Genomic DNA, 19,926 nt, shown 5'->3' with positions numbered 1-19,926 from the left:
TCATTGAAATTATTTTCAAATTCGATGAACTCTTTTCTAATTCGATGAACTTTTATCGAAATCAATGAACTCTTTTCAAAATCTGATGAACTTTTTATCTAAAGCAATGAACTTTTTTCAAAATTCGTGAACTTTTATGAAAATTGATGAACTTTTTTTCAATTTTCTTGAACTATATTGAATTTTGTGAACTTTTTCAATCTGTGAACTTTTTTCAAACTCGTGAACTTTTATGAAAATATATGAACTTTTTTCAATTTTCTTGAACTATATTGAATTTCGTGAACTTTTTCGACCCGTAAACTTTTTTCAAACTCGTGAACTTTTTTAAATTCGCTAACTTTTCTGAAATTAGTGGACCTTTTCAAATTTATAAACTTTTTCTTGAACTAGTGAACTTTTTTCAATTTTCGTGAGTTTTTTTTAATATCTGAACAAGTACTTTTTGAAACAATTTCGTGAACTTTTTTTAATCTGGGACCAGCGCGGCTGTAATTGTACTTAAATATTACGCAGTACCATTTGTAAGTTTTATGAGGTTGCCGTAGTGGTTAGCGAAGCGCGTGAAGGTTCCAGCGGCTCGAGTTCGAATCCCCAAAACAACAAACATTTTTCCTATGATTTTTTGCTGCTGCTGCTTGTTCGTGGGCCGGCCCAGCTCGGGGCGCCGCAGGCGCCAGGAGCGAACAGGCGCCTGCAGCGCCGTATAGGAGCTCCCCTCCTATTGGGCACCACAGGCGCCAGAAGTCCTCCCTGGCGCACTACACCGCCGAGTTGGGCCGGCCCAACAAACGTGTACAAAATCGAAAAATCATAGAGTTTAAAAAATCACAAAAATAAATGCTATTTTTTTAAAGTAAAATAAATGCTATTATTGACAGGTTTCGAACTCGTGCAGTTCCACTAGCGTAAGAGTTCTGCTACCACTCGAACTACTTGATACCAGCAATAGATAGCAGCGCAAATTATATAATAACAAAGTTGGGTTGCTATTTTATTGCACAAAACTGTACCAATTAATATTTTTGAATTATTTGACGAAATAATCGTGAATTTGAAAAGGTTCATAGATTTCGAACAAAGTTCATCAGTTTTCAAGAAAAGTTCACAAACTTGAAAAAAAGTTCATCAAGTTTCAAACAAAAAGTTCATAAACTTGAAAAAAAGTTCATCAATTTTCAAACAAAAAGTTCATCGAAAATTTGAAAAAGTTCATGGGTTTTCGAAATTAGTTCATCAATTTTCAAGAAAAGTTCACAAACTTGAAAAAAAGTTCATCAATTTTCAAAAAAAAAGTTCATTGGTTTTGTAAAGTTCATCAAATTTAAAAAAAGTCCATCAAAACTGAAAAGAGTTCATCAATTTTATAGACAGGTTCACAAAACTTGAAAATAGTTCATCAACATTGAAAAAAGTTCATGATTTTTTTTAAAGTTCATCAAATTTGAAAAACAAGTTCTTGAATTTTTTTAGGAAAGTTCACAAAAATAAAAAACAGTTCATGGATTTTTGAAAAAATGTCCGTTGATTGTGAAGAAAAATTTCATCGGTTTACAATCACGCATTTAAGATAAAAAAAATAAAAACAAAAAGAAACAGAAAAACAGAAAAAGGAAAAGAAAAAAAAGAAAGAAAATGCGAACTGAAATAATAAGAAGGACGCAAGAAGTTATCGTGCATATCGTGCTGGTTAGCACGGTGCGCTGTGAACGTGTAGGTCCTGGGTCCGATTCGGCGCAGCTCTCTATTTTTTGCACTTTATGAAGAGACGTAGCAAAACGCTAAATGGGCCGGCCCATCTCGCTGTGGACTGTAGGCGCCAGTTTGCGAAATGGCCTGTAACGGGCGCCTGCAAACACCGCGAGCCTATGGCTCCCTGTTAATATCCGGTTCCCCTTCCTCCGTCCCCTCCAACCGCTCTCCATCCCGCACCCGTCCAGATCTAGGGTTTCTCGTCCTCTCCCGCCCCTCTTCCCAACGCCGCCATCTTCTCCTACGCCGCCGCCGGGCCGTCCAAGCCACCATGTTTGAGCTGAAGATGGTGAAGGGAAGCACCTTACAGGGTGTCCTGGAGGCGATCCTCGACCTGGTCAATGTGGCCAACGTCGACTGCTCCAGCAAGGGCTTCTCGCTCCAGGCCCTGGACACCGAACACGTCGTCTTCCTCTCGCTCTTCTTCCCCTCCGAGGTCTTCCGGTCCTACCGCTGCGACGAAGACTGCTCCATGGGCATCGCAATCGCCGACATGGTCGATTTGCTCCGCGCCTCCAACGATGGTGACATCATCACCATCAAGGTCACCGACCAAAACTTCGAAGACATTACCCTAACATTCGAGTCGCCCGGTAAGTGCCCGCACGTCTTTTGCGATAACTGCTCTTCGCCCTGACCCTGTGCTGATTTTGTGTTTGTGGAAATGAACAGACGAGGCTAAAACTACGGATATGGATTTGCAGCTTGTGTATGTGGACGCCCCAAGCCATCGCCTCAAAATCTCGGAATGGCACGATATGGAGTCGGAGTACCAGGCCATTTTCTGCATGCCCTCTGCGCAGTTTATGTTGAACTGCAAGTCCCTCAGCGTCATCGGCGACGATGGTACATAGATTTACCTGGTGATTTATAAGGCTAACTGTTACTGTTGCGCATGGAGGATTCTAGTTATGTACCTTGAACCATTTCCATCTCCAGCTGTAGTTGTCATCAGGGTGAATGAGGAGGTCATCAGCTTCTCTACTAAAGGAAAACGTCGGTGCGTGAACATTTCCCATGTGCTGAACAAAACTGACAAGGTACTTAATAGTTTGACCCTCTTAGCCCCTCAAAAATTGGAATGGATATCCTCCTCCTCTGAATATCTGTATGTGACTGTAACATGAAATGCAGTGAACAACCATATCAGTGATGTGTTGGTAGATTCTTAGCAAGTGTGCATTCTTGGTTCCTCACCTAGGTTATAGGCACCAGAGTAGCCGAACATGCATACATAGTGCCTTAGAATTTCGTTGTCTCACTATACTGTGTTGAGTTCCTAATTCACTTTGTTTGTTAATGTTGGTTTCTGTGTTTGGAGTATGTTTAGTCTGCATAACTTGCAAGTTAATTTGTCTAGAGCAGAAGCTACATATATTTCATAAAGGGGAACATGGCTCTTCATTTGGTTGATTACATTGGTATTGGTAAATGGGGTTGAATTAGATGTTTGTTTTTTAGTTAGCTTATTATTTCCTCCTTTAACTGTAAAATCTTGGTGACGTGGTTAACTACTCTGCAGTGCAAATTAACATCTGTTTATTCTATAAATTTCAATTGGTTCTATCATATGGAGTAACATCTTTAGTATCTTGTGCCATTCAACTAGTATTTTAAGAAACTACTGAAGAATAGATCCGTCTATGCGTATCTGCACTAGTTAATGGGTCATGTTTGTATCAATGCAGCATGTTACCCTTACACATGCGCGAGGGCCAGTTTCATTGGCCTTGAACCTGAGGTACATGAAGTCCTGCGCCAAGGTGTCTACCCTGTTTGATCAAGTGAAGATCGGTCTCTCCACCACGCTACCTTTGATGGTCGAGTGCAAAATTGCAGAGAAGGGCTACATCAGGTATTTCGTGGCAACAAAGAACCTAACAGAGGAAGAGGAAGGGAAAACAGAGACCGAAGAGGCAGAGGGAGAGGAAGGGAGGCAAAGGAAGAAAGCAAAAAAAAAAATGATGAAACGGGAGATGAGATGCTGGGCTGATGAATAAGCAGGGATCCGTTGCCTACTATTGTGTGCAAGCAAAATCGAGTTCTTGTGTTCAATTAGCATTGAAGTATGTGTAGTAAGAGTCTCCTCGTGACAACATCTCTACTTTTAAGTGTCTTCCGTATTTTGAACAAACGATGATGTCTGTACTAAGGTGCAATGTATGAACTTATGGATGGAGCAATCTCATTTGCGAACCGTTCCGAGCGTGCCTCATTTATGATGAGATCTATTGAAACGAACTAAGGTTTTTCTATTATTTTTAATATAAGAAAACGCAACAGGAAAGACGATAGAAACCTTGTCTTCTGGTCCCATGCTTCCTGGTGGGGAAAAAAGGAGGCAAAAAAGAACAAAGGCAAAAAAGAAAGAACAACGATCTGAAGTGACCTTTGGCCTAATCCCCAATCCAAAAATCTGTAACGAATACCTCAATAGCTGTTACAACCTACCCCTATCCATGAACTTTGACCCCATCATACAAAACGAGTATGGCAGCCGCACCGGTGCTCCTACACAAGTTAGACAGCGCGCAACGGTAGAAAGACCTGACCCCCCCCCCCCCCCCCGCGTCCTGTATATCTTCCTTGATCCCCTCCGTCCTGTATATCTTCCTTGAGGAATCGAGGGTGCTACAGTAAACAATCGAGGGCGCCACGGTAGAATCTAACGAGCCTAATTATGTCATGATTAGACAATGTTGTGCTACAGTAAACAATCTTTAATGGCGGATTAATTAGGCTTAATGGATTCGTCTCGCGATTTCCCTTTCATTCGTGTAATTAGTTTTGTAATCTCTACTCCTAATGTCTCAGTTGGTAGTCTCCGCTGGTCAATTTTCGTCCCACCAGAGACGGCTTTTTTCGTCCTCGATCCCACCTCCCACATCTCATCGATTCCCCCCTGGACCCTCAAAAACCACGTTCGCGACGCCCTCCTGATGCGTCCAGGTAGTTCCCTCGCACGAACTACGCCAGAAAAACGGATGGAAAAAAATCTACGAAATTAAACCAGCGGAAAAAGTTCCAGGGCGAGCGAGCGAGGCGTCTAGAGAGCCCTCGAGCGAGAACCCCGCCAGAGGACATTCCTTCCCCACCGCCATCGCGCTATCTCCGTACAGAGCAGCCCTCAGATCCCTATCTCTGTTCGCTGCCGCCGCCGCCGACCCCTTCGCCGCCGATCCCGCCTCCATCGATCCCCTTGCCACCACGCTCGCGATCCAGAGTGTTCCGTTTCCCCTCCGGCCTTCCGCGTGTCTCCCCTATCTACGTACCGATGGCCGCGTATTTGCCACCTCCTCCTTCCCCCGTCCATGGTGACGGCGCCCGCGTCACACATAGACCCTCCCCCATCCTGTATGTTGGTCGTTGATGGGGTGAGAGGCGCGACCACGATCCAGTTGGGATCTCGGTGTGGACTCGTTCGTTGTGATGGAGGACGGCGCTGCCTCCCTGGTGAATGGGATCAAAGGGAGGGACGTGAAAGTCGACGAGGCAGCGGCTGGGAGCCCGACGGTGAACACTGGAGTTCGTCCGGGGGGCGATCTGAGGCCACCTCAACCGCCGGTGGAGGAGGCTTCCTAGTTGTAATCTCTACTCCTAATGTCTCAGTTGGTAGTCTCCGCTGGTCAATTTTCGTCCCACGAGAGACGGTTTTTGTCGTGGAATTGTCACATCAGATGTCCTCTTGCAAGGACTTAAGCGTGGAGCCATCGCAACTAGGAAGCTCAAAGGGGTTAACGGGACAAGGGACACGAGAGATGTTTTATACTAGTTCGGCCCCTTACGATGAAGGTAAAAGCCTACGTCTAGTTGTGTTGGAATTATTGGGGTTTCGATGACCAGGGAGCGAGATACCCTAGGCCTGACTCTCGATCGATCTTACTTGCCCTAAGCCGCCGCCAGGTCGTCCCCTTATATACACGGGTTGACGCCCTGCGGCCTACAGAGTCCCGGCCGGCTCATCAACGTGACCGGCCCGGAGATTGATTACATATTCCTTACAACACAAGTCTTACAAGGGTGGCGGTTTATTACTACGGGCCTTAAGCCGCCTGTGGGCTTTGAGCCCTTTTTAATGAACTGCCATCTTCAAGCTTGATATTGGGCTTCATATGATGAATCGTCATTGCATGACCCGGCCCCTCCTGGGCGGGTTACACAAGTAATTATATCCCCAACATTAGGCCCCAGATTGATTTGAACCGGTTCATGTCAATCTTCAACACCTTAAGGAAACCCTTCTGTCTTCTGTCTGTGCAAAAGTTTATAACCCGCCATGACGTCATCTTCTAGATCCATGATAACCCGCCATGAAATCATCTTTCATTAAATTCACATCCCAATGGATCTTCGTCTTAATATCCATTCCAAAAATCGAGGCGCCAGAGTAGCTGGACACCACCCCGAGCCTACTCGTTTCCCGCGCCCTCTCTGTCATCTTCCTTTATAAATAAGTCCGACCCTTAGGTCTTTTTCCATTCTCCCCCTTTCTGTCATCTTCTTCCTCTCGCCACTTCACTGCTGCTCGAGCTCCACCGCCGCCGCCAGCGCAGCGCACCCCGTCTTCGCCGACTCAGGCCACTGCATCAACCTGAAACCGACCAGAGATCGACGGCGAACCTCCGCAGCCAGTCCACATCTGTGAGTTCCTTCCCCTCCATAGCTTAGATCCCTATTAGGGTTTTCAAGTTTCTCGGTGTTCGTCGATGTTCGTCATGAGCTCTTCATAGATTTCGCCACCGTAGCCTGCTTTACTAGAGCATAAACTCATGCGGTAGTTGTTCCACACCCATTTCGGATGAAAATAGATCCCCTTTTCCTGGTATAAAGGTCTCTGTCGGTGTCAAAACCGGCGGATCTCGGGTAGGGGGTCCCGAACTGTGCGTCTAGGATCGATGGTAACATGTAAACGGGGTTTTACCCAGCTTCGGGCTCTCTTGATGAGATAATACCCTACATGCTGCTTTTGATTGTATTCATATGGGTGTAGTACAGAGTTGATCTACCTCGAGATCATATGTTGTGTTCTAAACCCTAGAGGTATGATGATTCATATAATAATGATCTATCGACTAGCCTGGCCTCGGCTTATATAACATACCAGAGGCCGAGGATAACAAGAGTCCTAGTCGAATACGCCGGTGGGGAGGAGTCCATGTCTTGATCGCCAAGTCTTGTGGAATCTTCCTTGTATGCGGTAGCTGTCCGAACTGGCCCATGAGTATATGGCCACGGGGGTCCTCGGCCCAATCTAATAGATTGGGAGACGACGTGGTGAGTACCCCCTAGTCCAGGACACCGTCAGTAGCCCCCTGAACCGGTCTTCAAGTTAGGGACGCTCCTCGATTCTTCCGAACTGTTCTTCATCTTCGGTCGCCGGTCTTGAAAACTGGTTCAACAAATCTCCTCGTCTTCGATCTTGAGGATCGCCAAAGTGAATCTGAAGAGTTTACACGTCGGGTATCCGAGGAGCCCCTTTAAGTTTTCGGCCTTTATCAATGCCTTGTTATTTTTATGCCACACCTCAGGTTTGAAGTTTTTCCCGGGAGGCAGTATCTTCTTGCGTCCGAGCTCCAACGCCGGACTGCATTCGAGGTATCTTCCGCAGCCGAGCACCAACGCCGGACCGCTTCCCAGCTCTAATGACGGAATGTATCCGAGCTCCAACGCCGGACTATGTATCCGAGCTCCAACGCCGTACTATGTATCCATGCTCCAACGCCGGACTGTATCCGAGGTGTCGTAAATCACCTTGGTTCAAAGAAGTTTGAAGGAGTTTAGCCGAGCTTAATGCCGAAAATGCCCTCTATGGAGCCAGCCACTAGCGCCCAAGCTTTTTGCCGGACTGCTTCCGAGGTAGTGCACCACCCCGAATGTGGGCCGATTTTTGTCAATATTTTTTGCCGGACTAGGTGTGTATCGGTTTAAAATCCGCGATGCACCTGAAGGATGACGTAAGACCGCTGATCCCAGTAGCCGCTGAGACCCATGTTGATTTGTAAAATCGGCCTGAGGATCAAGTCCTAGCTCGGCAGGATACTTCGGGACACAAAAAGCGGCTTGCTCAGTCCTCGAGACTCAGGTTGGGTGCGGCCGACCAATCTGAGGATCAAAATCTCCTCGGAAACTGTATTGCACTTAAAATTTTCTGCACTGGATGGGCAATGCAGTAGCCCCCGAGACACTGGTCGGGTGGCAACACCAGATCAGGGGATCGATGTGCCCCTTTAATATTTGTAAATAATAAGCCCGAAGCCCAGTAGCCCCCGAGCCTTAATGCGGGCACGGGTGGCCGAATTAAGGATCAATATCCATAGTAAAATCACAAATTATGTGTAATGACTCTATGTATCCAAGTACTTTACGTCATTAATGCTCGGATCCGCATTGTACAAAACTTTGTTGACCGACTATCGGCTTCCACCTCCTCGGCCAGTAGCCGAGGAGTGTTTGTCTTACTTTATAAAGCCTTTATGAGGGCAAAGATTTACGACAAACAAGGCAATCTGGCCATACGGTTTTATAAACAAAGGTACGCGGAGAGATATGTTATATTACTGTTTAACAGAAGAAATGTCTTCCAAAGAAAATAGTCCCGCTATCGGTTCCTTTCTTTGGGTTGTCATGCTAAGCATGATCATAAAACCTCAGCTCCAATGTAAGAGAAAAATATCGAGGATTTAGTTTGGGAGGCTAGTTAATAGCCCCCGGTAGTGTTCGGCGACAGTCGAGGTCAAGCCGTAAACACTTCGGCCAATGTTATGAACGGCCTGTTATTTTACATAGTCATCGGATCACTAACCAGTTTACGCTTATTGTGACAGTCAGTTTTCTGCTTTCTCCACTGAGGTGCTTAACCACGTGAGCTGGAAGCACAATCGCAGTGGTTCTCCCTTCGCACACCTAGCCAAACAAAACGGAACATAGGAAGCAAATGCAGGAGCCGGGCAACCCAACTATTGACCGAAGACACAATTCAAAACCGATGCATATATAGCAATATCCGAGAATGTTTTTGCCAAATCTCTAAAGGAGTCCGGCGTTGCACTATGAGACTTGTGCTGAAAACACACAAATAGTTTAAAAGTGCCAAAAAGCTTGGAAAACCAAGAAACGTCAGTAAAAACATGATGTCCGAACAATATCAAGTGTTCGGTGCCAATCCAAAAATTGGTCTTAGAAAAAAGAAGTGCTTCTGTCGTGCTTTAACATGATACATCCTATCTAAAGACTTCGAGCGGGTCAGCCTACGGCTTCAACCTCCTATCCCGAGGGCGGAGTACTTCTCATCAGGCCAGTTTAGTAAACTAAACTCTAGCGGCTTTGAGAGAGAAATTAGGCTCCCCGGCTAGTGACCGCACACTCGTGTCAAAAAAAGAGTGATAAATAATAAAAACTTTGCAACGACTAAGAAGAAAAACACTTTGTATGAAACGGCTCAAATAAACATAAGAGCCTCCAAGTGACTTGGGTAAAAGTTGACTATATAATGTAAGGTGACATGCAAAATGCCTTCTAGCCGGATTGTAGATCATTTGTCATAGCGTACCTTTTCGCTTCAACCTCTGGACCCAATAGTCCGGAGTGTGTCCGAATACCCTAGCGGTTATATAAGAAGCGGGGCATGCATGGAGACAAGGCGTAGGGGTCATTATTGCTGTATCAGACAAGTGCCCAACTAGTTATGTTATATTACATGGATAGTAAGAAACATCTTCCAGGGAGAATAGTTCCGTTAAGGGTTCCTTTCCCTGGGGGGCATGCCCTAAAGTGCATGTCCAAGCTGCTAAGAAAGCAGAAAAGCATCTGGGGGCAGATAGACAAATAGGTAAAAAGTCATCTTTTAGTTCACCGACCGAATATTCCCTTAAGAATGCTAGCTTTCGGCTTCATCAAGTCTGAGGTACACATCCGGCTGACCCGGCAGTAACAATCACAGAGGTGCTCCCTTTACCACCTAGCTGAACAATCGGGGACGTAGGGGTAAGCACAGGAGCCAGGCAACCCAGCTTGGCCAAAACTTAAGTCATATCGATGCATATAATGGTGAATAAAAGGTACATGCGGAAGTGTGACACATGTGTTGGGCATAAAGCCCGTATTAATAAGCTTCTGTTAAAGAAGCCCCCAGGTATAATGAGCGCGGGTAGCGCGTCAAGTGTGTGCAAACAAAGTTTGGACAAGGAAGATTTTTACAAGCAACTTTTTTCCAAAAAAGTATAATGCTTGGTCGAGCCGAACACAAGTTAAAAATTTAAAACTGTGAGCATGAAGGCAACTTAGCTGGTTAATGTGTTCGGTACTGACGACGCGGTCCGAGCTTGATGCGGGACAAGGTTCCATCCCCCAAGCCGGTCCCGAGGTGGCGGAGCAAAGAGCTCGGCACTTCGAAGTGGTGACATAGCACGGGCAAGCAGGACGGCAGAGTGATGCCGAAGTCCCCGACATGGGGTAATGAAGACCCCCGTCCAGCCGAGGTGATGTCAAAGGATATAGTCCGGCTGGATCATTTTCTGATGCAGGGCGGCGACGTGATGCGGTAAAGGCATGGCAAGGCCTGAATTAACAGGTCGGTTCGAGTTCCGGATGCGGCGTTCGCCGGACTATGTACGGAAACTGACCGAACCACCATGCGACCATCGTTAATGCGGCCACCATTTGATAGACCTGCGTACATATGATGGACAACCAGAGTAATAATTCGTTGGAAAAAATGAACCCAAACAAGCAAAAAATACTAGGATTAATAGCACCTGGTTTATTTGTTGTAGCAATCTGAAGAAAGGTGATTCCCAAAATTGGGAATCGGTCCGCTCACCCATTGCCTGATGGGCGATAAAACGATGGCGTGGCAGTGCTGGCGAAGGTTGGCTCGCCGAGGCAAAGCCCTCGGTCCAGCTTACGTGACGGAGCTGGTCGGCTAGTGACGCCGAAGTGTCTGGAGTAGGTTGATGAAGAGATGGCGAAGCCCCCGGTCCAGCCGAGATGTCGAAGTAGGTCGGCGTGATGGACACCAGCTTGAAGAAGCAATAGTGCGGCCCTGCCGATGCAGGTCGTGACGTGGTCGATGCCGGCTTGATGAAGCGACCGTGCGGCGATGCCGATATTTCCGCTCCGTGTAATCCGTGGGGCGGCAATGTTGGTGATGATTTGTCCTTCGCGATGCCGGACTCTTGTTCGGCTTGCCGAGATGATGATCCGAAGAAGTTGAGTTCGGCTCAACAAAGTGACGACGTGTCTAGCACAGGTCGGCAGTAGTGGAGCAATATTGCCGGACTGGTTTGACACCAGCAATGATGTTGAAGATCATGTTCAAAAGATCTTAAAGTTAGTGGGATGTGTTCGGGAACAATACACAATATCCCATACAAAACTTCCTTCAAAAAGGATGTCCGAAATCCCGTTCATAAAAAAGATGAATTCTGGTCGGATTCGTTCTCGCGCAGAAAACAGATCCGAAAAGTGATGCACTAATCGGAAGGTTCCCGGAGTTTGGACGGTCGGATCGAGCTGAAATTTGGAGGGGTGGTAGATATAGGAATTCCGCAGCCGATCAATGGTTGGATCTTCTAAAGGACGTCTGATCTAAAAGCTGGACACCACGCCCTAAACTCGTCCAGATTCCCGTCCAGATTTGACAGGGCTCCGGTATATCGTGGATTGCCGGAGATTCCTTCATCGGAACTCGACGAAATTTTTCAGGGTTTTTGTAGAATCAATTCCGCACAATTCCACCAAAGTGATCGTCAAAGCAATACTCGAGGAGGTGGTGGCAGCAGATACAAGTTCGCTGTCCAGAAAAACAGCACGGTCGCTTGAGGGCAATGTTGACGTTGAGCCCCCGAGCTCCATGGATGATTCCTCCGTGACCTTGATAGAGATCGGAGTTGATGTTTGATGAAGGCCCTCATCCGAACATGGTGATCCGAAGACGGGGCGCAATTCTTGGTCGAACCAAGGTGACCAGTCGAGCTGGTGACGAAGATGCCGAAGTCGCAGTTGATCTGCAGGCGAGCCATCGATCCTTTTGTCGATCACACAGCGGAACTCTCAATGAAAGCACCAATGTCGGTGTCAAAACCGGCGGATCTCGGGTAGGGGGTCCCGAACTGTGCGTCTAGGATCGATGGTAACATGTACACGGGGTTTTACCCAGCTTCGCGCTCTCTTGATGAGATAATACCCTACATGCTGCTTTTGATTGTATTCATATGGGTGTAGTACAGAGTTTATCTACCTCGAGATCATATGTTGTGGTCTAAACCCTAGAGGTATGATGATTCATATAATAATGATCTATCGACTAGCCTGGCCTCGGCTTATATAACATACCAGAGGCCGAGGATAACAAGAGTCCTAGTCGAATACGCCGGTGGGGAGGAGTCCTTGTCTTGATCGCCAAGTCTTGTGGAATTTTCCTTGTATGCGGTAGCTGTCCGAACTGGCCCATGAGTATACGGCCACGGGGGTCCTCGGCCCAATCTAATAGATTGGGAGACGACGTGGTGAGTACCCCCTAGTCCAGGACAGCGTCAGTCTCACCGGAGCTTATGAACCGACCTGCAGAAATTTTAGGTCTAGAATATTTCCCTTTCTGAACGATCGTTTGATCCAAAATAATAACTGTGACTTGTGAAACCTGTTTATTCCATACTTAGGCAAAAACTGCATCTGTTAGATCCGTTAAACCATGGAAACCCGTATGGCCGGTTTAAAAAGACATCACTGATTAACAACCTTGTCTGCTCCTGGCGGTTTTAAAATAACTTCACTACTTCAAAAACCCATGGCGGCTTAAGTAATCAGACACAATTAGTCATATGTCATTAGGCCCCTTCACAAGCCGCCATCTTGAATAGAATTGTAATCCTCTCCTCCGGGTTAAATTGATCCGGAAATGTTAGTTTGTCATAGGCTTCCAGCTGTGTAATGGCACCCAAGGCTCCCAAAGCACCAGTGACCTGTAACTGGGTCAAATCCATCGTCACTGAAAGCACCTTGAACGATTTCATGAAGACGGGCTACCTGCCCAAAAAGGAAATTATGTCCTACCGTGCTCCTGACCCGTCAGAGGAGAGACCTCGACCTAAGGAAGGAGAAGTGGTCGTCTTTACTGATCATATGAACCGGGGCTTTCTCCACCTGGCTCAAAATTTTTCAGAGATGTCCTGTCCTTTTTCGACCTCAGACCTCAAGACATCGGGCCCAACTCTGTGTCAAACATTTGCAACTTCCAAGTATTTTGTGAGGTGTATCTTGGAGAAGAACCCAACCTACTACTCTTCAGAGAGCTGTTTTATTTAAACCGCCAGAATGAGCGTGCCAATGGGCCCAGCTTGGAACTTGGCGGTATCTCAATTCAGCGACGGAGGGACTGCCTTTTCCCATATGATGAGCCGCCAAGCCACCCTAAAGATTGGAACCAGACGTGGTTCTATTGCCAGGATGCTTCTTCGGCTAACTAAAACCCTTTGCCCGGCTTTTGCGCTCTGCGCCTTGAGTCCAACCATCCACTGCCGGATAAACTATCAGCCGTTGAACGTCAAAAGCTCGCTCCCACCCTCAAGAAAATCAAGGACCTTTTGGGGAACGACTTAGATGGCATTGATTTGGTCCGAGTCTGGATCTCATGGCGGGTGATTCCATTAAGCCGCCGTCCCGGCTTGATGTGCACTTACACATGCGAAAAAGATGACCCGCTGCGTCATTGTCGTGATGATTTACCTGATGACATGGTGGAAGCCATGACCCAATCTCTTTTAAAGGAGGGCTCAGTAACCAGCAATACCTTCGGCTTACTTCCATTCTGCAAGAATAACCCGACCCCTCCAGTAAGCCATTAGCCTAAACATTTTTCCTTTCACTGTGAAACACCTTGCTCTTACTCATAACCCTTTTCTCATTATTCATAGGCAAATGACAAGTTCTGGAAGGTCAAGTATGACCATGAGGCTGCCAAACAGGCCAGAGCGGCCAAGAGGGCCGAGAGGAAAGCCGCCAAGGCCGGAACTCAGAAGAAGAAGAAACCCAGTGCTTCGGATTTGCTTAAACTGGACGACACTTCTGATGAAGAAGAGGTAATCCGTAACTCTCCTGACTCCTTTACCATTGCTTTATTGACATTTATTTCCTTTCAGGATGACATGGGAACCAGCCAAGCATTTGAAGAAGAGTTAATGTCTATTTCCGCCGGCTCACAACCCTTGCCAAGATCAAAATTCCGACGAGTGACCTGGAAAGTAAGGTTTTGACACCCTTTAGCTTATCTGGATCTCCACTTTATTTTGAAGCTTCAACAGCATGAGAGCCGCCGCCTCACCCAGACCAGTGGGGGCGATGATCTGTCCTCCGGGTTACTTAATACTCCTTCACAGAAACACCGGGTTGAGGTTCCGTCTCTTAATTGCTTTCATTATCTTCTTAATCAGGTTGCATATTACTTTTTAACCCTTCGCCTTACTTTGAATCAGGAAATTACTCGTACTTCCTCTGGTGAATCGTCGCAAACAGTGCTTCCGGCTTTCAAGACCGCCCCTGGGTAAGAACACCTTGCTTATCTTATGCTTATCTTACCCATACATTTTCCTGCTAACCTTTATGATTTGTACACATCGTACAAGTGAAACCCAGCAAGAGGGCAAAGAAGAATAAGCCGGCCGAAGAGCCGATCGTAACTGAACCGGAGCTTAGAACGGATGCTCCTGACACCTCCACTCACGAGCCGCCACCTGAACCAACTCACAACATTCCAGCACCTATGACTGACCCGCCTGCTAAGCAAGCCCTTGACGGTTCTGAGAACTTGGAGATCCATAGCCCGGACAAAGCGGATGACCCGGACATCGAAATCGTCAAAATTGCCTTTGTTGAACCGGGAAGACCCACTGTGCTGGCCAAGTGTTCTGCCAAGGAGGAATTTCTGGAACGTCGCAAGGCCAAGCTAGATGTCTCTGACTACACTCACTTGAGTATTGGAGAGATTGTCTCTGGTTATATCAGTCAAGTGCACAGCAGCCGTGACCTGGAGGTTGACATGGTGAAGCAGATACACAAAAAATCTGAGGTATAACTCTTGTTACTCCTCTGTATTCATCCTTAATATACCAGCCCCCAAGTCTATTGCTTATGATCACATATGTTGTAGACTTAATACCGGCTTAATAGTATATACCAGAAAACCCGGCTTACCCTGTAGCATCCGAATACCGGCTTAGAACAACATGTTTAAACCGGTCCTTACCATGTTGAATTTAAGTATTTGAACAACAATATGCATTAGCCCCCAAGTGCCAAGTATCTTTGCTTGCAAAGTGCTTGGGACTTTAGCTCCATAAACCACCATTGTAAATAGAGCTCTTCAGCATACATTAGCCCCCAAGTGCCAAGTATCTTTGCTGGCAAAGTGCTTGGGAGTTAATGTTTTATTATGATGATCCTGACTGTAACCCGACATTGATATAGGCTGCCATGAGTCAACTTGAATCGGAGATTTCCGACTTGAAGAGTCGCCTGGAGGCTCAAGAGACCGAAACCCAAAAGGCCAACTCCAAATTTGAGTTCAGTGTATCTGAACAAGAAAAATTGAAGAAGAACATTGAAGCATATAAGAAGGCTTGGGCTGATGAAAAGGTCTCTTTGATCAACCGGGCAGAGAAAGCGGAGGCGGCTCTTGCAGAAGCCACTACCGAGTTATCCGGTTTAAAACGCCAGATATCTCAGATGGTCTCAGCAATCTTTGGTAAGTTATTCTATAAGTGTTGGATACTTGAAATATTTTTCAACAAACATCTCCACTGTCACCGACTCACCTAACATTGTGACGCAGGCCCCAGGAGCTCCAACCTGAACCAAAGCATGTTGATCAAGCTGAAGGCGGTTTATACATTGGTGGAACAACTCTACACCGGGTCACAACGTGCTTTGGCCTGTGTGGCTTTATCAAATGAGGTTCCCACTCTCCTGGCGGATGTACTCAAGCGTCTTGCCGTGCTTCCTCAACGGGTCCAAGAGTTGAGACGGGCCTCTGCAAGAGCCGGAGCCATAGCCGCATTAAGCCGGGCTAAGGCGTGGCTACCAGAGCTGGACCCGGCCGACATCGCCCTCGGATATCTAAGCTTGAAGGAAGACGGTACTCCGTTTGACCAGAAGAACTTCGCCGACTGTGTGAGGGAAATACGCCCTGTGGCCACTCTGATTGGTAATGACACAGACCTTACCAAATACCAGCCGGGTTACGACAACCGGAATCGGAGAATCCCAACGCCACATTATGAAGCAGTCAGCCTGATCCCTCCAATTCGTAAGCATACCTTTGCCCCTGAAATTGATCCGGCCGGGTTAATTGATGATGAAGCTGAATTTGAAGCCTTGAGTGGCACTGACTGGTGATCATCAACCTTCCAGGATAGGGCAACAGACAAAGGAGCGGAAAGGGATGATTCAGAAGCTTCAGGCCAGCAAAACGAGTGATCCGGCGGGCGACTTGTATTTATGCTTTGCTAAAAACAGTGCCTCCTTATCTGGACTCGGGGAGTCATGTAATAGGGTAGAAAAACACTTAATCTTGCCGTGCCATCACGCACGTGTGTGGTTCCCCACACTATTTAAACTGCCATCATATATTCATCCGTCTTATGCTGAGCTGCTGCTTTCTTTACGCTTAAAGAACTGCTTTATTTACCCTGCATACAACACAAAAGACAAGTCCCTTGGCGGCTTGCCGCATGGATGATCATATATTTTACATATAACCCGGAGTATGAATCAAAAAATCTTGAAACAACAGGTTCTCAAGTACATTCTTTGAGACATAAATATAACATCATACCTGTTATCCCTTGATTATACTGTCGGTTTATGTGACTCTTTAATTGGTACTACCTAAGTCATAAAAATGATAATCCTGATCCTGTGAAAATTGATACATCCAGACAGATGACGATGTGAATATGCCGGCACTGCTGAAAACCAGCCCGGGTTACACATAAACTGCTTATATATCTATTAGGTAATAAATTGTCAAGGCTTCTGATTCGGATACGATCAGTAAACCGTTCCAAAGGGGTTGAGCTAAGATTCAAATACGATCATATAGCCCCCAATGGCGTTGGTGATGCCGATCAAGAGGGTATTGACAGCTATGTTCTCTTTGGTTCGAATACGACCTATGTCTGAACAGGAAGCCCCCAAGTGATTACAACGGCTAGATTCAAATATGATCGTAAGCCGGACCCAAAGGAGAGCCGGATTCACATATGATCCGTCTCCTGTTGGTTATCTAAAAGAAAGCATTAGAAAGAATATATGATCTTTACAAAAAAAGGACAGAGGTCCTGCTTTATTACTTATCATAATATATACACTGCTTAAGTATGTACATGATGAGAGCCAGCGGCTCAAGTGTAGTAAGGCCGAAGATGAGCAATATTCCACGATCGGCGGGTCTCCTCCTCCGATTTACGTGAGTCTTTATGCTCCCGAACATCAATGAGGTAGTATGACCCGTTGTAGAGATTCTTGCTGACCACAAAGGGTCCTTCCCAAGGAGGGGATAGCTTGTGCATATCAGATTGATCCTGAATGAGCCGGAGCACCAAGTAACCTTCCTGAAAGGTTCTGTACTTAACCCGGCGGCTGTGATAACGTCGCAGGTCTTGCTGGTAGATTGCCGAGCGGGCTGCTGCTAAATCTCGTTTTTCATCCAACAAGTCAAGTGCTTCTTGACAGGCCTGCTCATTATTAGCCTCGATGTAAGCCGCCACGCGAGGCGAATCATGACGGAGGTCACTTGGGAGAACCGCTTCCGCTCCATAAACCATGAAGAAAGGTGTATAACCCGTGGACCTGTTGAAGGAAATATGCCCTAGAGGCAATAATAAAGTTATTATTTATTTCCTTATTTCATGATAAATGTTTATTATTCATGCTAGAATTGTATTAACCGGAAACATAATACATGTGTGAATACATAGACAAACAGAGTGTCACTAGTATGCCTCTACTTGACTAGCTCGTTAATCAAAGATGGTTATGTTTCCTAACCATGGACAAAGAGTTGTTATTTGATTAACGGGATCACATCATTAGATGAATGATCTGATTGACATGACCCATTTCATTAGCTTAGCACCCGATCGTTTAGTATGTTGCTATTGCTTTCTTCATGACTTATACATGTTCCTATGACTATGAGATTATGGAACTCCCGTTTGCCGGAGGAACACTTGGTGTGCTACCAAATGTCACAACGTATCTGGGTGATTATAAAGGAGCTCTACAGGTGTCTCCAAAGGTAGATGTTGGGTTGGCGTATTTCGAGATTAGGATTTGTCACTCTGATTGTCGGAGAGGTATCTCTGGGCCCTCTCGGTAATGCACATCACATAAGCCTTGCAAGCATTGCAACTAATGAGTTAGTTGCGAGATGATGTATTACGGAACGAGTAAAGAGACTTGCTGGTAATGAGATTGAACTAGGTATTGGATACCGACGATCGAATCTCGGGCAAGTAACATACCGATGACAAAGGGAACAACGTATGTTGTTATGCGGTCTGACCGATAAAGATCTTCGTAGAATATGTAGGAACCAATATGGGAATCCAGGTCCCGCTATTGGTTATTGATCGGAGACGTGTCTCGGTCATGTCTACATTGTTCTCGAACCGTAGGGTCTGCACGCTTAACGTTACGATGACAGTTTCATTATGAGTTTATGTATTTTGATGTACCGAAGGTTGTTCGGAGTCCCGGATGTGATCATGGACATGGCGAGGAGTCTCGAAATGGTCGAGACATAAAGATCGATATATTGGAAGCCTATATTTGGACATCGGAATCGTTCCGGGTGAAATCAGCATTTTACCGGAGTACCGGGAGGTTACCAGAACCCCCCGGGGGGTTATTGGGCCTTCTTGGGCCTTAAGGGAGAAGAGAGAAGGAGGCAGGAGGTGGCCGCGCGCCCCTCCCCTTCCTAGTCCGAATAGGACAAGGGAAGGGGGCGGCGCCCCCCTTTCCTTTCCCTCTTCCTCTTCTTTCCCCCCTTCTCCTTCTCCAACTAGGAAAGAAGGGAGTCCTACTCCTGGTGGGAGTAGGACTCCCCCCTGGCGCGCCCCTCCTTGGCCGGCCGCCCCCTCCCCTTGGCTCCTTTATATATGGGGGCAGGGGGGCACCGTAGGACACACAAGTTGATCTTCGTGATCGTTCCTTAGCCGTGTGCGGTGCCCCCCTCCACGATATTACACCTCGATCATATTGTAGCGGTGCTTAGGCGAAGCCCTGCGACGGTAGAACATCAAGATCGTCACCACGCCGTCATGCTGACGGAACTCCTCCCCAAAGCTTTGCTGGATCGGAGCCCGGGGAGCGTCATCGAACTGAACGTGTGCCAAGAACTCGGAGGTGCCGGAGTAACGGTGCTTGGATCGGTTGAACCGGGACGACGTACGACTACTTCCTCTATGTTGCGTCAATGCTTCCGCTTCGGTCTACGAGGGTACGTAGACAACACTCTCCCCTCTCATTGCTATGCATCACCATGATCTTGCGTGTGCGTAGGATTTTTTTTTGAAATTACTACGTTCCCCAACAGTGGCATCCGAGCCTAGGTTTTTATGGTTTGATGTTATTTGCACGAGTAGAACACAAGTGAGTTGTGGGCGATATAAGTCATACTGCTTACCAGCATGTCATACTTTGGTTCGGCTGTATTGTTGGATGAAGCGGCCCAGACCGACATTACGCGTACGCTTACGCGAGGCTGGTTCTACTGCCGTGCTTTGCACACAAGTGGCTGGCGGGTGTCAGTTTCTCCAACTTTAGTTGAACCGAGTGTGGCTACGCCCGGTCCTTGCGAAGGTTAAAATAGCACCAACTTGATAAACTATCATTGTGGTTTTGATGCGTAGGTAAGATTGGTTCTTGCTAAGCCCGTAGCAGCCATGTAAAACTTGCAACAACAAAGTAGAGGACGTCTAACTTGTTTTTGCAGGGCATGTTGTGATGTGATATGGTCAAGACATGATGCTAAATTTTATTGTATGAGATGATCATGTTTTGTAACCGAGTTATCGGCAACCGGTAGGAGCCATATGGTTGTCGCTTTATTGTATGCAATGCAAACGCCCTGTAATGCTTTACTTTATCACTAAGCGGTAGCGATAGTCGTAGAAGCAT

The 19,926-nt window shown here is 46.6% G+C and overlaps 1 protein-coding gene across 1 annotated transcript; it reads left to right on the top strand.

Moving 5' to 3' along the window:
- The first annotated feature begins 1,859 nt into the window (after positions 1-1,859).
- Positions 1,860-3,950, top strand: LOC123065556 (proliferating cell nuclear antigen). Its single transcript, XM_044488811.1, has 4 exons — positions 1,860-2,345; positions 2,425-2,598; positions 2,692-2,792; positions 3,441-3,950. Exons 1-4 carry the CDS (start codon positions 2,024-2,026, stop codon positions 3,750-3,752), a joined length of 909 nt encoding a protein of 302 aa, XP_044344746.1. The 5' UTR covers positions 1,860-2,023; the 3' UTR covers positions 3,753-3,950.
- Positions 3,951-19,926: the final 15,976 nt, after the last annotated feature.

This window comes from Triticum aestivum, chromosome 3B, assembly GCF_018294505.1.
Source record: "Triticum aestivum cultivar Chinese Spring chromosome 3B, IWGSC CS RefSeq v2.1, whole genome shotgun sequence".
NCBI classification, from domain to species: domain Eukaryota; kingdom Viridiplantae; phylum Streptophyta; class Magnoliopsida; order Poales; family Poaceae; genus Triticum; species Triticum aestivum.
This window is presented reverse-complemented; position numbering and strand designations above follow the sequence as displayed.